This window comes from Dama dama, chromosome 1 (genome assembly GCF_033118175.1).
Source record: "Dama dama isolate Ldn47 chromosome 1, ASM3311817v1, whole genome shotgun sequence".
In the NCBI taxonomy this organism is placed as follows: Eukaryota; Metazoa; Chordata; class Mammalia; order Artiodactyla; family Cervidae; genus Dama; species Dama dama.
Genome location: NC_083681.1, coordinates 22,958,277 through 22,983,623, shown reverse-complemented (window position 1 = coordinate 22,983,623; position 25,347 = coordinate 22,958,277). Strand labels below are relative to the sequence as shown.

At 38.7% G+C, this 25,347-nt stretch overlaps 1 protein-coding gene across 3 annotated transcripts in view; it reads right to left on the bottom strand.

Annotated features, from left to right (window-relative positions):
* SIK2 (salt inducible kinase 2) overlaps positions 1-25,347 on the bottom strand; it is a 130,194-nt gene that overhangs the window by 92,504 nt on the left and 12,343 nt on the right. For all 3 annotated transcript variants that reach the window (XM_061144498.1, XM_061144517.1, XM_061144508.1), the window contains exons 2-3: positions 23,787-23,903; positions 21,000-21,063 (exon numbers count right to left, since the gene is read on the bottom strand). In XM_061144498.1, coding sequence (XP_061000481.1) covers positions 21,000-21,063; positions 23,787-23,903 — 181 coding nt within the window. The remainder of the gene's footprint in view (positions 1-20,999; positions 21,064-23,786; positions 23,904-25,347) is intronic.

The following is a 25,347-nucleotide window of genomic DNA, read 5'->3' as shown; positions in this document are numbered from 1 at the left end:
GAGAGCCAGATAAATGGCCCACAATAGGACAAAGTAGAAAAGAAAAACTGTTATAATACTTATTGCTTACTTTGCTAATAGTGAACTGACATATTTATTTTTTAAAATCCTGATATGTAATGAAAAGCAAATCTATTAAAAATTATTGAACACAGGATCAAAAGAGATTACTCTACTTGCTTCAAGATGGCAAACTGACAACTGGCCAGTTTCCCCTTCCTACATCAAATCCTGGAAATGAAAAAAAAAAATTAGTGGTTAATTGAAGACTTAGAAACTAGAAATATTCTGTGACTGACAACAGACTAAATCAAATTAAAAAGAAAAATCAAGCGTAAGATCAATATGGATCTTCAAAGGTAACAGGGACACAAACAGCCACAGAATTATCAGTGTACCATGCCCAAAGGTGGAATATAGGAATAGAAAAGGGCCAAGGGATCATCAACAGCATTATGAATTGGAATATTGCAGTGGGAATAAAACAGCCTGTATTCCCGTGCATTGTATTCCTCTGTATTCCCCTGGCAGTGACAGAGGGTATATGACCCCAAAAGGGAGTAATCTGTATAAGATCTTAAAGAGACAGGGCAGTGTCCTGGGTGAATGGTGATACCTAGAAAGAAAACGCAGTGTTCATTCCCAGTAGATCAGCCACAAGGATATTTATCCCAGAAGTAATCTATCCACTCCTTAACTCTCACAGAAAATTGAGTGAAAACTCCAATGGCAGATTTTAGCCCTCTTCTCAAGCAAGCTGTGTAAACAGAGGCAGAAAAGAATCTAACAAGGAATTTCAATGATAAAAATACATATGCAATCAAAGAATGAGCAAATGCATGAGGAATTTAAATCCCACTTAAGATATAAAACAAGCTCAATGAACACACCTAAAGAAAGAGTTAAAAATATAATCGGAATAGAATTTTAAAATAAATACATTGACTTCTGCTTCTAGCCATAAAAAAATAACAGGGACCAGATGTACCCTTTATTTATAACAACTAGAAAATTGGTCAAAACATATAAAAGAAGTGTGTTCAGACACAGGACTACAGGCAACATAAGCCTATGATTCCTAAGAGGGAAAACAAACGAGCTGAGGCCAATGATCTCCTAACTTTCTGTGTGGAGGTACACACCGAACTTCACAGCAGAGCATGGATGTCTTGCAGAGTAGAAGAGACAGAAATGAGAATTCAAGAATTCTCAGGTTTCTGGAAGATGTAGGGTTCAGTTCTGGAGAGAAGGGAGTGATGCAGAAGAAAAAAGAAAAAAAAAGCTCACAAATCTGCTACTAAGTCTGTTAAATTCTCAGACATGTGTGTACAGGATGAAATTCTAAAAGGTTGGACAAGGAATGACTGGGGTACTGTGAGCTAAATAGTTCCCAGAGCCACATAGGGCTGAATATCATTCAAATTCCCAGCAGCTGAAGTGAAGAGTTCTCACTGATCATTCAAGGCATTCAACTAGGCACCTTAGTCGTGAGGCTAAACTGTCTCTAGCAAAAAGGTTATATTCTAAAACCCACTCTAACAAAACTTGGAAAGATCAAAGAGAACTATAACTAACGTAGTTGTTGTTCAGTCACCCAGCTGGGTCTGACTCTTTGCCAATTGTCTACAACATGCCAGGCCTCCCTGTCCCTCACCATATCCTAAAGTTTGCCCAAGTTCCTGTCCATTGTATCAGCAATGCCATCCAGCCATTCTCTGATGCCCTCTTCTCCTTCTGCCTTCAATCTTTCCCAGCCTTGGGGACTATTCCAATGAGTAGACTGTTTGCATCAGTTCAGTTTAGTCACTCAGTCGTGTCCGACTCTTTGCGACCCCAGGGACTGCAGCCTGCCAGCCTCCCTGTCCATCACCAACTCCCAGAGTTTACTCAAACTCATGTCCATTGAGTCGGTGATGCCATCCAACCATCTCATCCTCTGTCATCCCCTTCTGTTCCCGCCTTCAATTCTTCCCAGCATCAGGGTCTTTTCAAATGAGTCAGTTCTTGCATCAGGTGGCCCAAGTATTGGAGTTTCAGCTTTGGCATCAGTCCTTCCAATAAACACTCAGGACTGATTTCATTTAGGATGGACTGGTTGGATTTCCTTGCTGTCCAAGGGACTCTCAAGGGGCTTCTCCAACACCATAGTTCAAAAGCATCAATTCTTCGGCACTCAGCTTTCTTTATAGTCCAACTCTCACATCCATACATGACTACTGGAAAAACCATAGCTTTGACTAGACGGATCTTTGTTGGCAAAGTAATGTCTCTGCTTTTTAATATGCTGTCTACGTTGGTCATAACTTTTCTTCCAAGGAGCAAGCATTTTTAAATTTCATGGCTGTAGTCACCATCTGCAGGGATTTTGGAGCCCCCCAAAATAAAGTTTGTCCCTGTTTCCATTGCTTCCCCATCTGTTTGCCATGAGGTGATGGGACCGGATGCCATGATCTTAGTTTTCTGAATGTTGAGTTTGAAGCCAACTTTTTCACTCTCCTCTTTCACTTTCATCAAGAGGCTCTTCAGTTCTTCGCTTTCTGCCATAAGGGTGGTGTCATCTGCATATCTGAGGTTATTGATATTCCTCCCAGCAATCTTGATTCCAGCTTGTGCTTCATCCAGTCTGGCATTTCACATGATGTACTCTGCATATAAGTTAAATAAGCAGAGTGACAATATACAGCCTTGATGTACTCCTTTCCCAACTTGGAACCAGTCTGTTGTTCTACGTCCAGTTCTAACTGTTGCTTCCTGACCTGCATACGAATTTCTCAGGAGGCAGATCAGGTGGTCTGGTATTCCCATCTCTTGAAGAATTTTCCACAGTTTGTTGTGACCCACACAAAGCCTTTGGCATAGTCAATAAAGTAGTAGATGTTTTTCTGGAACTCTCTTGCTTTTTTGATGATCCAACAGGTAACTAAAACACTGGAGCTTCAGCTTCCATATCAGTCCTTTCAAAGAGTATTCAGGGTTGATTTCCCTTAAGATTGACTGGTTGGATCTCCTTGCTGTCCAAAGTACTTTCAGGAGTCTTCTCCAACACCACAGTGCAAAGGCATCAATTCTTTGGCATTCTGCCTTCTTTATGGTCCAGCTCCCACAACCATATGTGACCACTGGGAAGATCATGGCCATGACTAACGTAATTGTCTACTAAATCTCCACACATTTTTAAAAAAGACAACAAAATCCAGAGAATAGACAATGTAAAGTTCACAATGTCTAGCATCCAATAGAAGAAAATAAAAAGCATTAGACATAACAAAAAGCAGGAAAATGTAACCTATAGCCAAGAGAAAAACATGATAGAAAAAGGACCCAGAAATTATATAAATGATGGAATTATCAAACAATAACAATAAAAGGGTTATTTTAATTTGCTCAAGTATTTAAAAGAAAACATAGTGATGAGAAAAAAAGTAACATCGAGAGGAAAGTATATAGGTTTAAAATCTTTCCAGACATAAGGCAATAAATCACATCTAAGAAAAAAGAATAGGAAATGGGGAAAAGAACCCATTATATTAATAGAACTTGGAAACAAAAAGTCTAATTGTTGAATTACAAACCTCAACTACTGGAGAAACCTGAAGCCTCAGCAATGGAAATCACCTTGAATGAATATAACTGATCCATAAGAATTCCCTCCAAATTCTGGAACTGACGGCACAAGGAACTCTGAAAGTTGGTGTGAGCAAAGCTGAAATAAACGTGATCAGTTGAAGATGTTTTAAGAAGCAATTCAATCCCCAAATCTTCTCATTCTCTACTCCAGTAGAAATCTGGAGGCTTAGTCTCTTAAGAGACTAAAACAGAGGGTTCTAACTGTAAGGATCCTAGGCATAGCTGAGGACAGGGATACCACATTGAAAATGTGGTGGTGGTTTAGTCACTAAGTTGTGGCCAACTCTTGTGATCCCATGGACTGTATTGTAGCCTGCCAGGCTCCTCTGTCCATGGGATTTCCAGAGTACTAAATAAACAGATGACCACTGGATACTGACATGTCTTAGACTTCCTTACCCATGAGGTAACCAGGTTTTTACCTTGTGGGTAAAAGGCTGGAAGAATCTTCTCATGGGACTGTGTCAACTCAAGAGTGAAGATATAAACATCGGGTATCTCCAATAAATGACAGATACAGAGAAAAACTGGAGAAAAACTCATAACTGACAAATCCCATCCACTGGCTTAGTTGCCAGTCAGCCTCTTAGTTCCTTGTTCTTGTCAGGAATTAGGAATTGACAACTAAATATGTCTAATAATCATCTAGAAAAAGTTTCCTAACATCAAATATATAGACCAAAACTTACGAACCAACAGAAGAAAGTCAACTTGAAGGAAAAAAGGAGAAGAAAATATACTAAAATTATTGTTGCCCTCAGAGATCTGAGACATTGCAAAATCATCAAATAAGAAATAGGTGTTCTTTTTACAAAAACAATCAGGAAAAGAAATAAACATATAGATATTAAAAATATGACAGCAAAATAAGAGTTGCAAGAAAACGTGTAAAATCTCCCAGAATGCACAGCAAAAAAGACAAAAATATTGGTATTAGGGGAATAAAAAAGAAAAGCCAAGGGTCAGTTCAGAAGGATTAATATCTGAATAACAGGCATTTGTGAGAGAGAAGAGAGAAAATCAGGGAAGGAAACCATCAACTAAGTAATTCAGAGCAGTTTCTTAGAACCCAAAGCTATGAGTTTCCAGATTAAAAGGGCCCACCAACAGCCTAGTACCAAGAAGTAGACTTCCCTGGTGGCTCAGGCAGTAAAGAGTCTGTCTGCAATGCAGGACACTCAGGTGTGATTCCTGGGTTGGGAAGTTCCCCTGAAGAAGGGAATGGCAATCCTTCTTGCCTGGAGAATTTCATGGACAGAGAAGCCTAGTGGGCTACAGTCTGTGAGGTCGCAAAGAGTCAGACATGACTGAGCAACTAACACATGAAATAAAACAGACTTACACTAAGGCGCATCAATGTGAAATTTCAGAAGACTGGGGATCAAGAGAAGTCTTACCAGCTCACAGACAGAAAACAATAATTCTCAACAAAGTATCAGGAACTGGATCACTCGAAGTTTTTCAAAAGCAATCCTGGAAACTACAAGATAATGGAACCATGCCCTCATTACTCTGAAGGGAAAGTATTTAATTCTATTCCAAGACAAACTATTAAAAATTATGGCAGACAGGCAAAAATCTCAAGGCAAGTGAAGTGAAAGTTGCTCAGCTGTGTCCAACTCATGCGACCCCACGGACTATAGACAGTCCATGGACTTCTCCAGGTCAGGATACTGGAGTGGGGAGCTGATTCCTTCTCCAGAGGATCTTTCCCAACCCAGGGATCGAGCCCAGTTCTCCCGCATTGTAGGTGGGTTCTTTACCAGCTGAGTCAGGCATGTATGGTTTCAAATGATTTACTCCTATACACTCTTTCTTCAGGTTTCCACTCAAATATGTATCAAAATGGGTTTCCTGGACCACCTTTTACAAAAGAACAGATCTAACCCTAACCCTATGCCCCTCACTTTCTTTGAAACACTGACATAGTACATTTTCTTTCAGTCCTCCCAACCCGAAATTCTCTCAGTAAAATATAAGGTTCAAGAAGGCAAGGACTATATGTTCACCAATGTGTTCTGAGCACTTAGAACTGCATCTGATACACAACAGACACTCTCTAAACAATATATTGCTCTGACAGAAATAATAAATAAATTTCCAGAAGTGGACAGTGGAGCGGCAGCACAGCCAGACCATCTGTTCATATATGAGGACAGAATGAGGCATTTTCAGAAATGCAGTCTCAGTGGCCGCTTTCAGTGACCTCTTTCTGAAAGCAGAAAGAATGTTCTCCAAAAGGGGAAGGGAATATCGTTCTCCATGTGGATTACGGTTTCCCCATTTATCCTAGGTAGGAAATCTCTCTCTCTTTCCACCTAATCAGCAGATAAATCTACCTCTAGTGTTAAGTGTTAGTCGCTCAGTCATGTCCGACTCTTTGCAACCCCTTGGACTGCAGCCCACCTCTGACCATGGGATTTTCCAGGCAAGGATACTGGAGTGGGTGCCATTTCCTTCCCCAGGGTATCTTCCCGACCCAGGAATTGAACCCGGGTCTCCTGCACTGCAGACAGATTCTTTACCATCTGAGATACGAGGGAAGCCACCAAATCTACCTCTGGTTCTCCCCTTTCACAAACAGCCTTCTCTGAGTTAACTCAATCTTATGGAAATTCCTAAAAACAACGATTCCCACTTAAAATAAATTTATGCTTAAAGAAACAGAAAACACAGACTGCCAAGAGCCTCACATTAACAGGCATGGGCTGGGTATGGTTATGGCCAAGATCAGGACAGCCAAGGTGTCTCTCCCTGCACTGCAGCCGAGCTGTGGCCACAGCGGCCAGACATGAGCAGAGCTCACTGCTCACAGCACCCAAGGTCAGCTCTGAGCCATAACCAAAGGCAAGCTGCCAGTAATCAGCAGGAGATAGCTGAAATTAACATAGAAGTTAACAGGAAAACTGGACTGCTTTTCAGAAACTTGTCTATTCAATTAAGGCCTGTTACACTTGTATTTCCAAACATACGAAGCTTAAAAGCAATTTACTTAATCATCTCTGACAAATCTGTTTCATTCATTAAATGCTCTGAAAACTCTGTTTCTTAAGATTTACAGACATCAGCTTTTTAGACCCAGAAAAATGACTGTTCACTGAACTGCAGTGGTCCAGTCACTTACTTCTTTTTTCGTTTTCAATTCCCCATACAAGTTACAGCATCGAGCACAGAGCACTTCGTAAACACGCACTAGCCCCTCATTTCTGGATGACGCCGAGGTTCGGAAACGTTACATGGCTTGCTCCATGATGTTTATATTACAAGTTAGACCTAGGATTAGCACACAGACCTCACTTGGGATTTTTCTTTTAATGTCTGACCAAATTTTAAAAAGGTGACAGGAGACAAACAGCAACTTTTTGAATTATGAATCATGCTGACTCTTTCATGCAGTTAGTAGTTCCTAAAAGTTAACTAGAAAAATTTACAAGTAATCCAATTAGATAAGGTAACTATGTTACATGAATCAAATAAAAATCCAAAAGAAAATATCCTAAGTTTTATTTCCAAGGACAGGCTAACTTTATGTGTCTTAACTTAATATTTGCATATCCCTTCTAAACTGTACGTTGGTTTAATATCTTTCTACACTGATATCTATCATCCTCAGGCACATGAAAGCAACATTTGCCTATACATCTGCATACTAGATTATGTCCAGTTAATTAAGCTCATAAAACACAGGACAAGCTGAGATTGGAAAGGCAGACAGGGGGCTAAATCATTATATCAATTCTATATGAACTCTTGATTTTATACACTGAAGGCAATGGGGAAGAACAGAACTATTTTAAGCAGAAAACGGACAAGGATCATATCTGCATTTTAGAAAGATCATTCTGACAGCAACATGGAAGATGGATTAGAAGAGGGACAAATTTGGAGGTGAAGAGACTTTAGGCTGCTCAAGTTATTAAAGTGAGAAATGATGAAGGTCAAAAGTAAAGCCCTGATGGAAGGCACTGGAGAGGTAAGGACACATTTAAGCATGACTGCACCTGGGACCCTAGTTAATAATTTTAAAACCCAAAGAATGAAAATGTAAATTCTGGCATTATAAAGTAAGGAAAACCTTAAAATTTATTTAAACTTATAATAAAAGGCAAATAAACAATTTTTCAAACTACCTTTATGCTGTTAAGATAACCAAAGGCTGCCAAAATTGTCACTTAGGGTGCCTGAGTAACCACGTGTCTAAGGCTAAAACAAAGCCCCTTTTCAGTCACCACAGCCAGCATCTAATACACTTCCACTGAAAGGGAAAGACAGGAAATGAGTCAATAAAGCTCAGGCATATGCTTGGCCGAGAAAGATACAGAATATCAAGGAGCAGAAATCTGAAAACAAAGGCCCTGAATAATTTAATTACCAGGCTGTAATCTGCTGACTGCTGGTCTAACTGTTTGAACAGTGCCCAAAGTGCCCAACAAGGTGACCACCCTAAGATTTTTGCACCTTTTTCTGCGGGTGAACAAACGGACAAACATGAGAAATAGTTCTGAAGAATGCAGGAATCCTGAATAACTTTCATTAATCACACACATAATTCCAAAGGAAAATTTCAAAGAGTCAAAACCTTATATTTGTAAATAACTCTAGGCTCTTTTCAGCAAATTCATTTGCCATTACATACTTCACCCTGCTAGATTAAGAAAATAATATCCTTCAGAGGTGCACACTAACTGCTATATAAGAATTGAAAAACAAAAATTACTCAGATTAAATTTTTTAGCTCTTATCATTTTACTCCCAAATGGGTTATTTTAGGGACATGGGAGTTGGAAGAAAAAACTTAACTGTGGGGTGGTAACTACCAGTAAGTACTCAAAAGCTGCTCAGTACACTAGAGGAAGCCAATTTTCTCCCTTGATTCAGTTAGCATTTCCTCATTCATGTTTATCTCTTGAAGAGCAGTCCAACAGCAAACTTCTTTCAAAATCTGAACAAAGAAGTACCTTCAGACTACTTCACCTGGCAGCGTTCTCTTGTTGGCTGCACTGAGTAAATAAGGTGTGTAAGGTCAAAGCAGACTATTACACCATTCATCCGACAGGTGTTTATAGAAAGCTGGGTATTGTGCTAAGTCCTCAGCAGGAGCTTACAATCTAGCAGAGATAAGAAGATACACAAGAAGCCCTTGAATAACAATGAAAGGCAGTATGTAGACAAATTTTAAAGTGAGTTATACAGGAAAGAGAATGAAATGCTTTCAAAAGAGGAAATCAGTGATAGACTTTACTGAGGAGATGGAATTTCAACCAGGCCTTTAAAAAAGACAAGACTTGAATATGTAGAGTGAAAAGAATGCTCCTGGGCTCCAGATCAACGATAACACAGATCTGGAATCAGAAATTCACACATTCTATTTTGAGAATCAAAATGAAGATTAGCCTAGTTATGGGTTTTGTGGTCATGAGATTAGATTTGGTCATTAGATTTAGTAAGATGTCCACCAGCCAGTTTCCAAAGTACTGAAGACAAGGGTTCAAATTCTTCCTACTTCCACTAAAGGCAAAGAGGGAACATGGGACCAGAGCAATACAGAAGCTCTATCAAGAAGAACAGTTCCATACACCATTGTGGATAAAACTGTTACAAGCTTTGCCTGTTTCTAGTTTTAATGACCATTTAATTAGTTATGATTAAATCAATTATATCCTTCAAGATTCAATTAATTGACATGCTTAAGGGGATGAGGGGGAGGGCTCAGAATCCTTCAGGCAGAAGAAACAGTAATCTGCAATGACACTGTGACAGAAGCAGCCTGTTAAGTTCAAAAAACTTTAAGAAGGCAGATAACCAGTTAGTACAGTGGGGTCATTCACAGCCCAGGCTCTGAAGTTAGACTATGGCTTTAAGCCTTGGTTATATTGATAATTTGCTTGTGTGCTGTGTGACTTGGGCAAACTGTGTAACCTGCTTCTCAGTTTCCTCTATTGTAAAATGGAAATATCAGTGGTCCCTATCTTATAAGGTTTTTGACAGGACAAAGTGACACAGTAAATGAACAGCATAATGTCCAACACATGGCAAATGTTCAAGGAATGATAGTCTTTGTTGTAATTGTTTTTAAGGCTCAGACACGTAGTGTGTAATCATCTTTACTGGCCTTGTTAAAGTTCCTGGACTTTATTCCAAAAACAATGGAAGCCTCTGAAAAGTTTTATCAGTTCTAATTGGATTTTGTTTTTAAAAAGATGGCTTTTTAGTACCTGCTATTAGAAACCTCAAAGGAAAAATTTATTCTAGAATTTACTACCAAGAAAATGTTTTTCTTCCTTTGAAGAATAGGTGTCTTTCTTTTAGATAAAACTCTGCAAATGGCTACATCTTATTCTCATTTGACAGCCAGAAAGCTTAGAGCATAACCTGAAGCTCCTAGGCCCTTACTGCTTCTGTATATGTGCTCTCTTTCTTCACTTTCCATAGCTGTTTTCTACTCTTATATGTATTCTCTGATTCAGTTCTTTATTCTTGTTTCTATTTTAGAATGATTGTTTTTATATTATTTTCATTTAAAGCTATTTCAATCATCTGCAGAATAAGGTGCAATCTAATTAACCAAACAAAAACAAAGGGCATAAAGACCACAGCCTCATAATGCATGAATCATGCACCGGAGATGCATGCTCAGCATGCCACCAAAATCGCTCTTTTGGCCTAAACCTCGTCAGATGAAGTAAGAAAACCAGATGGCACAGGAAACCTCTCTCTACGCAAAGAAGGAGCAGATGAGGAGAGCACGAAGACTCGAGGCCTTTCCTGAATTAGCAGGGCACGGTTAGGGCAGTCAGTGCCAGAAGCACACGGGAACCTCCAAGTGGCGAGGTGTTAGCAAGTTACGCACAGACTCAAGGTTAGAGTTCTTGTTTTCACATATGCATGGTTTTTTCCCAAAAGTACTTCACCCTCATCTTAACCTTCAGCTGCTCCACTGCTCTGTTTCTCGGCTCACGAGACTCCTCTGTTGCTTCACTCATCTCACTCCTGCACTTGGATCTCACGGTTAGCCACCTTAACCATGGATCTCTCTGGCCATGGGAAGGCGTGCGGGCCTCTGTCCTTGTCCCCTCCCAGCATCCAGCCTGGCTCATTCACGGTGTCCACTGTTTCCCCTCCCAGGTTGGAAAGCACTGCTGACTGGGAGTCTACCATGAATGCCCTCCCACAGAGCTAATTATTGATGCTTTTATTCATCCCCTGGCTGTCACATGAACACCACCAGCAGCTCTGAACCCTTCCCCACACCACAGTGTCTAATGGATTGTTCTTTCCCTGATGTCTCACTTGCTACATTACAGAATTAAGTCTATTCAATACAAACGAACTCATCTTCCTTCTGTGTCCCCCAAAGTGCCTTTGTAGCCATGTCCTTGGCCCAAGCTTTAATGCTCACTGAGCGTGCACCCTGCACACCTTCTCAGAGAAGGAGGAATTCCTCTCCTCTAAGCCGACCATTCCCTCTGTGCTCCTGGATCCTGCTGTTTCCTGTCTAACCTGGGACTTTGTTTCACCAACTGTTTCTTCCTTCCTATCTATATTCTTTTCTTTCCCAGCTTCTTCAAACACTAAGACCACCGCCGCAAACCGTGACACATGCTGAATTCTATAGGCCCCATTTTCCTTCAGTTTTTTCTTTCTCTCCTTTCTACCTTAAAAAACCTTCAAAATAAGTTTCATAATACCTTTCTCCCTTTTCTCACCATCCGTAAGTCCACAACCTTCTGAAATTTGGCTTTATTTCCCAATTTATTGAAAAGTACTCTCTCTTCAAAGCATTGATGATCTCTCTTTTCCCTTTTTCGACCAAAAACACTTGACTAAGTTAGCTTTCACCTTCATCCTTTCAAACTTATGCCAAGTTAAAAATAAACATTACACACACATAGATTAGTGTTTTCCAACTTTGCTGTTGTTGTTTAGTTGCTAAGTCATGTCCGACTCTCTTGCGACCCCCTGGACTCTAGCCCCCCAGGTGTCCACAGGATTTTCCAAGTGAGAATACTGGAGTAGGTTGCCATTTCTTTTTCCAACTGATGAGCTTTTAATGACCAAACATATTCCTCTTCATTAAGACTTCTCTCTTGTCTAATAAGGACAGAAACTATCCTCGCTTTGCAAGACACACTTCTACTTTAACAAGTCCATTTTACCAACCTGCCTTCATAATAAAAACTTAATTCTTAGCCATCTTCTCTCTGAGGTCTCATTATTAATTAAAGCTTCACTCATACTTCTTTAGATAATTCTCAAATCTATACCTATGTTACGAAACTCCCTTTTTTCTTGAGAGAAAATGATTTAATGAGGTATAATTTGCATTACAACAAAATGTATATTCTTAGGCAGTGATTTAGATGAGTTCTGATCACGGTATACTCTGTATAACCACTACTCAAAACAAAAATCAACATTTCCACTACTCGAGACAGTTGCCTCTTATCCCTTTCTAGTCAATTTTCCCCTCTCCCCAGAAACAATGAAAAGAGACAACCACTTTTCAACCTCATTAACATTTATTAGGATTGCCTGTTCTAGAACTTCATGTAATGAGGACCGTAACAGTATAAACTCTTTTCTGTCTAGCTTCTTTTGCTCAGCATAACGTAGGATTTGTTTCTGTCATTGCATATATAAGTAGTTCATTCCTTTTCCTTGCCATGTAATCATCCACTGTACTCCTATACATAATTTGTTTTGGATACATTTTCTTCTAGATGGACATTTGGGACCCTGTTTGTAAAAAAGGTTGCTATGAATACTCTTGTACAACTCATTTTATGAACATTTGTTTTCATTTTTCTAGAGTAAATACCTAGGAATGGAATTGCTCAGTAACAAAGTAGATATATGCTTAACTTTCTAAAAAACTGAAAAATAGTTCTTCTGATTTGCAGTATATCACATTACACTCTCATCAGCAATATATGAGAATATTAGCTGCTTCATATTCTCACTAGTGGCTGACTTTATTTTTTTGGGCTCCAAAATCACTGCAGATGGTGACTGCAGCCATGAAATTAAAAGACGCTTACTCCTTGGAAGGAAAGTTATGACCAACCTAGACAGCATATTAAAAAGCAGAGACATTACTTTGCCAACAAAGGTCCGTCTAGTCAAAGCTATTGTTTTTCCAGTAGTCATGTATGGATGTGAGAGTTGGACTATACAAAAAGCTGAGTACCGAAGAATTGATGCTTTTGAACTGTGGTGTTGGAGAAGACTCTTGAGAGTCCCTTGGACTGCAAGGAGATCCAACTGGTCCATCCTAAAGGAGATCAGTCCTGGGTGTTCATTGGAAGGACTGATGCTGAAGTTGAAACTTCAATGCTTTGGCTACCTGATGCGAAGAGCTGACTCATTTGAAAAGACCCTGATGCTGGGAAAGAATGAGGGCAGGAGGAGAAGGGGACGACAGAGAATGAGATGGCTGGATGGCATCACTGACTCAATGAACATGAGTTTGGGTAAACTCCAGGAGTTGGTGATGGACAGGGAGGCCTGGCGTGCTGCAGTTCATGGGGTCGTAAAGAGTCAGACGTGACTGAGTGACTGAACTGAACTGAACTGATTCTCACTAACATTTAGTATAATCTTTAAACTGTAAAATATTCTGGTTGATATGTAATGTTATCTCACTGTGACTTTTAATTTGCATTTCTCTGGTGACTAATTATGTTGAGAAATTTTTCATGTGCTTATTGGCCATTAATATATCTTCTTTTGTGAAGTGCTTGGTTCTAGTCTTTTGCGCATTGTTAAATTGGGTTATTTGTTTTTTTTCTGTTGAATTCAAGTTCTCTTTTGAATGTCATTTGCTTCTATATCTTCAACTGCCAACAGCTCACATCAAACTAGATGTCCTGATGTTATCTCTGACAGAACATTTAAAATCTAATTTGTAATTTTCTAGTTGGGAACCAGGTCTCTCTATCGCTGTCATCCACATCACAAATATTCTTCAATTACATCTGCTTTAAATTATAACTCTCTCTGTTTTCCTCTCTTGTGAACTGACAGATTATAATTATTAATGTACAGGCTCAGGAACTGCATGGTTCAAATTCAGACTTTCCCACATATTTGCTGTGTGATTTTGGAAAAATTACTGAATCTTTCAGTGCCTATCTCATTACACAAGGTTTTTGTGAGGCTTAAAAAGAAATCATATAAAGGACTTTAAATAGCACCCAATGAAAAGGAGTACTCAATAAACGCTGTTATTTAGGAAATATCTCTTGCCTAAAATCTTTTCTCGAGAATCTGACAGTTCAGTTCAGCTCCATTGCTCAGTCGTGTCCAACTCTTTGCGACCCCATGGACGCAGCATGCCAGGCTTCCCTGTCCATCACCAACTCCCAGCGCTTACTCAAACTCATGTCCATTGAGTTGGAGATGCCAACCAACCACCTCATCCTCTGTCGTCCCGTTCTCCTCCTGCCTTCAATCTTTCCCAGCATCAGGGTCTTTTCAAATGAGTCAGCTCTTTGCATCAGGTGGCCAAAGTATTGGAGTTTCAGCTTCAGCATCAGTCCTTCCAATGAATCTTCAGAACTGATTTTCTTTAGGATTGACTGGTTGGATCTCCTTGCTGTCCAAGGGACTCTAAAGAGTCTTCTCCAACACCACAGTTCAAAAGCATCAAGTCTTCAGCACTCAGCTTTCTTTATAGTCCAAGTCTCACATCCATGCATAACTACTGGAAAAACCACAGCCTTGACTAGACGGACCTTTGTTGGCAGAGTAATGTCTCTGCTTTTTAATATGCTGTCTAGGTTTGTCATAACTTTTCTTACAAGGAGCAAGCATCTTTTAATTTCATGGCTGCAGTCACCATCTGCAGGGATTTTGGAGCCCCCAAAAATAATCTGTCACTGTTTCCACTGTTTCCCCATCTATTTCCCATGAAGAGATGGGACTGGATGCCATGATCTTAGTTTTCTGAATGTTGAGCTTTAAGCCAACTTTTTCACTCTCCTGTTTCACTTTCATCCAGAGGCTTCTTCGCTTTCTGCCCATAATGGTGGTGTCATCTGCATTTCTGAGACTATTGATATTTCTCCTAGCAATCTTGATTCCAGCTTGTGCTTCATCCAGCCCGGCATTTCACATGATGTATTCTGCATATAAGTTCTGCATATAAGAATCTGACAACTAACATCTTAATGTAGGCATTCGGCCTCTTAACTCTAGATAATAAAAAAATCTCCTAAATGGCTTCTTTCCTCCTCTACTTCACACTACATACCTTGTTGGATTTATTTTCCTAAGCAAGTCCTCACACAGATAATTACCTTTTGGTTCACAGATGCCCACTATAACAAATCATCCTAACCCTTTATCAAAACACTCAGGGTCTTTCACAACTGACCCTACACACTTCTCTAACATATGCTTCTTACTTATAGGAGTAGGTAAAGAATTCAAGAAGTATTCAAAAAACTGTGCCTTAAACAGAAAAAGCCAGAAGCTGCAATATAACCATATTACTTAAGAAAATGAAGCAAATCTGAATTAATCAGCTGAAAGAAGTGCAAGTGGCAGCCCCAGTGACAGGGAAATAGGGGTGAGGAAGAGGATGGGAAACTGGCATTTTCTGGTAACAAATCTGGCAGAATTATTTAACTTCTTACCCAAGTACTGTTTAACTTTTGTAAAAATAAAAACTTGTAACATAGAAAGATACAGAGTGGAAAGAGAGAGATGGAAGAAGGGAGGGAGGGAGGGAAGAAGGAAGCAGGACTGATTATTAACTGAGGCAACTGGTTATCCATAACTGAGGATCATCTGTGGACCTACGTAAGGAGTAACTGGGCACATTCGTTTACTTAGTGGAGCTACTCTTTGCAAACTGAAGTCTGAATTTTATCCAATAAGTAATAAGAAGGTAAGTACAGGTTAATGAACACAGTAGTAATATAATAAAAATAATAGTTGGGGAAGATTAAATAGGAAATATATGTACTCGACTAGAAAAGAAATAGAGGGTGGTAAAATATGAGGTCTTCATAATTGAGATGAGGTGATGAAAGCCTAGATAGGGGGTGATGACTGTGGAAAACAGGATTTAATTTTCAAGTTATTTTCCAAGAACACAAAGTATGACTTGCTGGTAGCCTAAACTAAGGGAATAGGGGAAAAAAAAGGTGTGTTTTGGGGGGAGTACACAGGGACTTCCCTGGTGGTCCAGTGGTTAGAATTCACTTTCCAATGCAAAGGAGTTGGTTCAATTTCTGGTCATGCAACTAAGATCCCACATACCGTAGGACAACTAAGCCCGTGTACCACAACTAGGGAAAGCCCATGGGCCCCAATGAAGATCCACCAACAGCCAAAAACAAACAAACAAACAAACCCACAATACCCTCCAGCACAGAGGAGGCACTAAAGGTGTATTTGTAAACAGTAAACTCAACATGATAAACATGAACAATAGATCTTAACATACAGTTCTTAATACACAGTTGAACATTACATTTGTGTCATCTAAAACAGACTGAAAAGATTTTCAGCTCAGAATCTACTTGGAATGTTATATATATATTTTTACTACTTGATTAATATTCTATGGACTGCATCTTGTCACTTCTATTTTACTGCCCTCGTGGGCACCACATCAGAAACTGGCTTTGCTTGCAACTACTTAAATCTACAGCTTACTGTGTCTTGTCTTCCGTATTTACTCTGGCCATTTTACATTCAAAATAAAACTTTATACATTAAAAATCTCAAAATTATGCTTCAATTTATATAAAACAATGTGACCCAACTTTAATCATCAAAGGTCTTAGCAAGAAGGAGTAACTGAGAATTTTCCATTTTCATAAAAATGACATCTAACACATAACAGCCATTTCTCTCTAGTTTATTGATTAAACTGAAGCCTGAAGCTTGAAAAAAATATTCCAATGAATAAAGACTTCAAAGTCCTTCCCTTGACCCAGTGCCCTTCTCAACTACTTCCCCCTCCCTTTTTTCCTCTCTTTGTGAAGTAGAAATCCTTTTAAGAGCTGTGTATTTGGCTCTCTCCGGGTTTCTTCTCTCTTTCGCTCTTCAACATAGCTTTGGCCAATTCACTCCACCAAAACTGCTCTTACCAAGGGCCAGATACAATGGTTAAATGACGCTCCTCATCCTTCTTGTCTACCAGCGGCATCTGATAGAGATGCTCACCCTGTCCTCCTGAAAACACTTTCTTCATGTGTTGGTTTCCAGGACACTGCATTCTCTTGGTTTTCTTTTCTTCTTCTTCGCTGGCTCTTCCTATTTTTCCAAATTTTTAATGTATGAGTGCCTCAGGGATGAGACATTGGTCTCTTTCCTAATCATATTCAATACTTGGGTGGTTTTCATCTGTTAAGAAATCCCACTGATTCTACTCATCCAAAACATACCATTAGCATACTCAGCACCATGTGCCCTTCTACCCTGGTCTGAGCCATCATTCTCTCTCCTACCTGGGCTCCCATTTCCATCCTTGCTCACTATTATCTATTGCTCACTACTATATTCATTGCAGCCAGTGATGCTTTAAAAATATTAACTTAGGGACTTCCATGGTGGTCCAGTGGCTAAGACTATGTGCTTCCAATGAGGGGGCATGGGTTTGATACCTGGTTGGGGAATTAGATCCCACAAGCTCTTGTTGTTGTTGTTCAGTTGCTCAATCATATCTGACTCTTTGAGACCCCCTGGACTGCAGCACGCCAGGCCTCCCTGTCCTTCACCATCTCCCAGAGCTTGCTCAAACTCATGTCCATTGAGTTGGTGATGCCATCCAACCATCTCATCCTCTGTTGTCCCCTTCTCCTCCTGCCCCCAATCTTTCCCAGCATCAGGTCTTTTCAAATGAGTCAGCTCTTTGCATCAGGTGGCCAAAGTACTGGAGCTTCAGCTTCAGCATCAGTCCTTCCAATGAATATTCAGGACTGATCTTCAGGATTGACTGGTTTGCTCTCCTTGCAGTCCAAGGAACTCTCAAGAGTCTTCTCTAACACCACAGTTCAAAAGCATCAATTCTTTGGTACTCAGCTTTTTGTATAGTCCAACTCTCACATCCATACATTAACTACCAGAAAAACCATAGCTTTGACTATACAGATCTTTGTTGGCCCACAAGCTCTGGGATACAACAACAACAAAAAAATGTGTGTATGTGCATATATATATATATATATAAATTAGGTGCAATCACTCCCTTGCTCCAATACCTCTCTAATGGTTCTCTAACTGTACTGAAGGTAAGAATCACAGTCCTTACATGGTCTGCAAAGCCCCCAGATCTGCCCCACTGCTGCCTCACTTCTACCTTTCTGATCTTGTCTGACCTTCCCACTGTCCCTGCTTGCTGGCTCTTCCCTCTTGCTTGCTGCTTTCCGGTTGCACCGGCTTCCCTGCTGCTCCTTGAACATGCCAAACACACTGCTGCCTCAGTCCCTTTGCATTTACCCTTTCCTCTGCTGGGATCACTCTCATGTCCCTACATCTACATGACTCTGCTTTCAAGTCTTGGCTCAAACGTCAGCAAGGCCTTTCCTGACCACTCTATCTCATACTGAAACAACTCTCCCACTCCACATGCCCCCTTCCTTTCTTTCTTATTTTTATAGCATGTACTACCACCTAGTATACTATATACAATTTACTTATTTTGCATATTGTCTCTCTCCCCACAATAAAACATAAGGTTCCTGAGATAAGGAATTTTTGTCTGTTTTTCTTATTTGGGAATTCTTCCCACACAGAAGAGCCTGCAGTATACAGTCAGTTTTCAATAAAGATTTCTTGAAAGACAATTAACATGGGGTAGCCAGCATTGTAAACTAGACTATTTTGGCTTCAAGCCCACACAATTCAATTAAAACATCAGTTAAGAAGCTTCTAGTTGAAACAAATAGCTAAAGAATTTAAATAACTTGAAGACATAGAAATAATAATAGCTATCCAAAATGAACTGCAGAGAGAAAGAGGAATTTTCTAAATTAGAATTAGTGAGCAGTGGGAGGACTTCAAACAGCCTAATATATGTGTAATTGGAGTCTCTGAAGAAAAGGCCAGAAGAATAATGGCTGAAAATTTTCTGAATTTCATGAAAACTTAACACTCACAAATTTAAGAAGCAACAAACAGTAAACCTAAGAATCATGAAGAAAACCATACAAAGGTACATCATAATCAAACTGTTAAAAACTGATAAACAGAAAATCTTAGGGGCAGCCAGGAAAAAAAGGGCATTTTACATACGAGATATAAAGGAAAAAGACGACAGCAGATTTCTTATCAGAAATAACGCAGAAAAGACGAGAGTGGAGCAACGTCTCTAAAGCCCTGAAGGAAAAACGTCAACCCAGAATCACATATCCAGTACAAGTGTTGTTTAAAAACAGACAAAATAAGGATTACTTTAGATACACAAAAGCTGAAAGATTTCATCATCAACAGACCTGCTTCATAAGAAATGTTAAATGAAGTCCTTCAGGCAGAAGAAAAACGATGCCAGATAAAAGTATATATCCAAATAAAGGAATAAAGATGAGAAAACATGCATCCACATTCAGGGATGTGTCAATGGTAACTCCACTAGTAAATGTATGAGTTTTAAAAATATTGAAATCTCTTTAAAACATAATTAACTTTTTAAACAAAAACAATGACACTGCATTTTGTGTTTTATAAAACAGGTATAAATAAAATGTATGACGAGAAAATAGAGGCAAGGAGGTGTTAGACAGAAGTATATTATCAAGGACTTCTCTGGTGATCCAGTGATTAAGAATTTGCCTTGCAATGCAGCGGGTATGGGTTTGATCCCTGGTCCAACTAAGATTCCACATGCCATGGGACAACTAGGTTTGTGTGCACAACTGCTAAGCCCACGTCCCTACATGACACAATGAAGGTCTCATGTGCCGCAACAAAGACCAGACACAGCCAAATTAATTAACTAATTAAAATAGGAGAAGTATATTACTTTAAGGTTCTCACTAGTAGTAAAGAACCTGCCTGCCAATGCAGGAGATGCAAGGGGTATGGGTTTGACCCCTGGATCGGGAAGATCCCCTGGACGAGGAAATGGCAACCCACTCCAGTATTCTTGCCTGGAAAATCTCATGAACACAGGAGCCTGACAAGCTACAGTCCATGAGGTCGCAAAGAGCTGGACAGGACTGAGTGACTGAGCATAGTAACATATACTATATGTTCAGTGGTGAATATTATTTGAAGTAGTCTGTAAGTTAAAGACTTACACATGAACGTTGACAGCAATTCATGTGTAGTAGCCAAAAACTGAAGCCAACTGAAATGTCCATCCACACACGAATGGATAAGCAATCTGGGGTGTATTTACAAAATTGCATACAAGCTACAATAAAATGAAATGATATGCTGATATGTGCAACTAAATGGACAAATCTTAAAATAATTATACTGAGAGAAAGCAGCCAGATGAAGAAAAGGTACAGACTACATGAGTACCTTTAAACTGCAGAAGAAATAATCTATAGTGACAGAAAACACGTCAGTGCTTGCCTAGTGGGGCAAGAGAGATTACAAAGCATTACAAAGAAACTTTGGGAAGTGACGGTTATCTTGATGGCGGTGATGGTTTCTTTCACATGTGTGTCTGAAAACTTGTTAAATTGTTCACATTAAGTACACACAATTTATTGTATGTGAAGTCCTCAATAAAGCTGTTTCAAAAACAATTTTGGACTTAGGTTAAAAAACAAAATATTTAGACTATTTATGGTGTTCTTATTCCATAAAATAACAATAAAATAGATGAAAGCTAGAACCAATAAAATAGTTATAATTTTTAAGAGTTAGAATGGATCATACAAACCAATTAATCAAATACTTTTTATTAAGAAATAAAGAAACTGTGAGTCCCAGAGAGGTTTAGTGACTTCCCAGAGACCTACATCTAAAGTTAACAGTTTACTAAACCGTAAAATCCACAACAGCAGGGACTGTTATTTAGGTCACCACTGATCCCCTACACCTAGTACAATGTCTGAGACATAGTACAAGCTCAATAAATATTTGTTGATCTATCTTTACCCTGTAAAGAAAGTAAAAAGGAAGATAAAAGAATCTCCTTTGCAGTATGACTGAAAATTTCCCTCAACTTTGATTTTCCAATCTCTTTAACACAGATGAGAGAATTAAGCAATAGCTTTAATATCATAAATATAAGAGAACAAATTATATTCCATATTTTTAGCTTACTGTATATTTTATTATAATACTTTAAAATTTCTAATTCACATTAGCAACTTTTAAGCAAGCAGGAGAATTAATAGAAAATACTCTATTCAACAAGCTTACTGACATTTTTCAAATTAAAAGATTGAAAGAAATGTGCTTACCAAAAATTTCTCCATTTTTGGCATATTCTGTCACAAGGTACAACATGCTTTTGGTCTCCATTACCTATTGATAAGTAATTCCATATTAGTTTGACAGGAAAAGATTGCTATTTACTACAACATTCTGTGAAATTGTTGTTCTTTAGTCACTAAATCATGTCCAGTGCTTTGAGACTCCATGAACAGTAGCTCACCAGGCTATTCTGTCCATAGGATTTTCTAGGCAAGAATAATGGAATGGGTTGCCATTTCCTTATCCAGGGGATCTTCCTGACCCACGGATTGAACCTGCGTCTCCTGCATTGGCAGGTGGATTCTTTACTACTGAGCCACCAGGGAAGCCCTCTATGGAATTACCTAAATTAAAACAACTAATAAGTGTCAAGTTATGAACCATTCAGAAGCTGGTGATGACAATATCCTTCTCCTAATACTTTTGTGAAAACTCTAGATTGTGCATCTTCCAAATGTGGTTCACAGCCAGCAACGGCAGCACCGCCCAGACGCCTGTTAGAAACGTAAACTCTCAGACCCCACGCCAGACCTACTGACACAGATTTACACTTTCACCACATCTTCAGGTGACTATCATTCTCATTCAAGTTTGAAAAATACCGATATAGGTAACAGGAGTTTTGGAGAGCAACTTTTTAACCTCCTCACTGACTTTTCTAGCTGTGTTACATGGTAGATTCTGATTAAGAAACGAATAATAAAACAGAGCTGTTAATCTGGCCTGTAACCTAGCTAATCTGTCACAGTGTGGTAATCCTCTTACTACACTTTCACATTTTACAAAGTACTGTTATTTTAAAACATTGTTCAAAATCTTCTCCCACAGTTCCACTGCAATACATTTTTATTTAAATTAGTTTTTCTAAATCTAGAAAGGAACATACATACTGGCACATGCTAGTAAATGTAATATTTAACTACTATCTACTGAAAGGCTAAAAACCAATTTTGCTCTAACATTCAGATTTAAGACTGTTCCTAAAACAGGCTAGAAAACTAAGGGCTACCTACAATTTGGGTCTAAACAAGTCAGACAGTAAGTTAATGTAACTGATGACTGGAGTTCAAATAAACACAGAATTCTCATGTGAATCATGGCAGCTTTTGGTTTGTTTGCTTTGTTTATTAATTGAAGTACAGTTGAAGAATCACTGTAGTTTTAACCTCAGTTTGGGCTATGGTTCATCAGACTTCTAAGGATGTGATTAGTTTATTACAAGCATCCTCTTTGGGGAAAAAAAAAGCTTAAAGGGAGAAGTACTCTGACATAAATTTGATCTAAGAGGCCCTCCGCAGTTTTAGAAGCTTAGGAATTGTTTTGAGTGGCACATACACCATAGTGTCTCATTCTCAGCTAGCAGAAATGCTCTCCAACAGTCTCCACAGGTTTAAACTCGAAATCTCTCTCAATAAAGCCAAATATGTGTATGTATGTATGTATACATATAAATGTATATGTAGATGTACTCATGAATATATACATGCAGAGACACAAACTGTATACTTGTGGCATTTTATAAATACATACATTATAAAAAAAAACACAAGGAGATAAATAAAAAAGATAAACAGAATGGGAAGTTCTAATTTTTTTTTACTATACCCCGAGGGACACTTGTGCCAACCAATCTGAGTGCACAGCGTAGTGTTCTGGACTTCCCGGGTGGTGCTAGTGGTAAAGAACACGCCTGTCAATGCAGGAGTCGTAAGAGACGCAGGTTCGATCCCTGGGTCAGAAAGATGCCCTGGAGGAGGGCACGGCAACCCACTCCAGCATTCTTGCCTGGAGAACCCCACGGACAAGGGAGTCTGGCGGGCTACAGCCCATAGGGTCACAAAGAGTTGGATGTGACTGAAGTGACTTAGCAGGCATGCAAGCAAAAGCGTGCTAGCACTAGCTCACTGAAGGAAAAAAAGGCTCTGACTTTTAAACCAATTTCTGCAGTGTAAAAATACTCCTACCATCGCTGACTTTCAGCTATGAGCAGGTTAACTGACTCACAGAACTTCTGAAAATCTGACAATCAGCTCCCACAGCAAGTATAGGCTGAGCACGGCACATCTCTAAGGTCACACACTGCACTTCGGAGAGCAAAGTCACAGACTAGCAAGCACACTATGACATTTTAGCTTAAAAATAGTTTCTAATATAAAAATTCTAAATATTAATGAATAGAAATATAAAAAGTTTTGTATTACATTACCATTCTTAAACATAAATTACTCTTTAGAAATCTGAGAAAAATCTTCCTTTTAAAAAACATGGCTTACACTTGAAACTCATGCAGTTTATTTTATGAAAATTATACCTTAGTAAGGTTAATTTTTTTTAAATGAATGATTTGTTTTACCTGATAAAAGAACCTTCCCTCAAATAAAGACTTGACTTTAGGTATTATAATGTATGTCACTAAGTAATAGTCTATTTTAGCCTTTGTAGTTCATATAACATAAACAGCATTATTTTTTAAATAAGCAAAACTGTTGTATCCATTAAACCACCCACCACCAAAACCCAGCAGGTTTAAGCAGATTATTATAAACGCACAACTACAGACTTTGAAATTAAATAACTTACAGTCTGAGAGACAACTTAAAATTAAGCTGGTAGTTTTTATTTCCTAATTTTTAAATATAGAGAAATGGAAGTATTCATATTAATAAAAGCATATAATTATCTTTTTAGAGACTGAAAAAACTAACAGAAAAATGATGATGTAAAATAGGGTATTGAATGTGAGAAGCATGGAGAAGTATAAAGTTGAGTCATACCTGATAAAGTTTGATTATGTGAGGGTGGTCTAACAGTTTCATTATTTTTACTTCTCGGTAGATTTTCTCAAGGTTCACTTCATCCAGCTGAGATTTATCTATTATTTTTATCGCCACCTGCATCCCAGACACAAATAAATACAATTAGTATACAATGGTTAACATTTTCCAGTTATAAATTTTTTAAATAAATGACATCTAAGACTCTACCAGTAGGTAGGGCCCCATGACAATGATGATAACTAGCTTAAATTCAATGCTCATTCATGCATTTTACTATGTCTCAAACATCTGCCATGTATAAGGCGCTGTGGCAGATTTTGTTTGGGAGTGTTTTTAATGTGGTATGATGAATAACCCTTTATAGCTTTATTTTAATGTGTTATGAAGAATTACCCTTTAAAGTTTTACTTTAATAAAACATAATTCTCTTTCAGTACAACTGTTAACTCCTTACTCCATTTAAAAACTAAAGAAATAAAATCTCAGCAATTTCAATGAGTTGTCATCTCATTGCAAAGTACCTATAAACAAATCATCAACCAAATAGAAGATAGTTTCTATGATAACTGAAATACAGTTTGTCTGAAAAAGGAAATGACAGGTTCCAAAGCATACAGACTTATTTTTCTGGAAAAAAAAAAAACTAAGTATAAATAATTAAAATCCAACTACTTTAAAAATGCCAATTGGATTAAATTTTATTTTAAAAATCAAGTGCAAAACTTCAAATGTTAGTAATTATATGAAATTTTTACTGAAAGGAATCTGATTTTCAAAAAACATGGCCTCTTCCTGTCATAGCTAGACAGAATAATATGAAGGAGATGCATCTGAAGGTGAATAACTAGGCAGTCATAAAACAACAACTGTGCAATTTTTTTCATGGAACCAAAAATATATATTTTTTTTAAATTCAGTAGGCATGTAGTTAGGAAATAAGTCATTCTGATTTAAATAAAACTTTCAGATAACTGGGAACGACCCAAACTTAATTATAGTAAGTTCTGAAGAAATTCTGAAATGTACTTCACATTCTACCCAAAGTATTCGTAACATAATTCAGGTTTTATGTTGCTGTTTCAGGATAATTTTTAGTATCAATTCTTGTATTGCTGGCTTCCCAGGTGGCACTAGTGGTAAAGAACCTGCCTGCCAATGCAGGAGACATAAGAGCTGTGGGTTCGATCCCTGGGTCAGGAAGATTCCCTGGAGGAGGGTATGGCAACCCACTCCAGTATTCTTGCCTGGAGAATCCCAAGGACAGAGAAGCTCGGTGGGCTACAGTTCAGAGAATCACACAGAGTTGCACAGGACTGAAGTGACGCAGCACAACACTCATTTTATTGCCATAACATTAATAGTTCAATACTCCTAAAAAGTAACCAAGATAATGGACTCAACTTGTCAATTCACTGATTTGAATTCACTAGGCTGATTCCTTGGTGGCTCAGACAGAAAAGCGTCTGCCCACAAGTCAGGAGACCCAGGTTCAATTCCTGGGTCAGGAAGATCTCCTGGACAAGGAAATGGCAACCCACTCCAGGATTCTTGCCTGGAA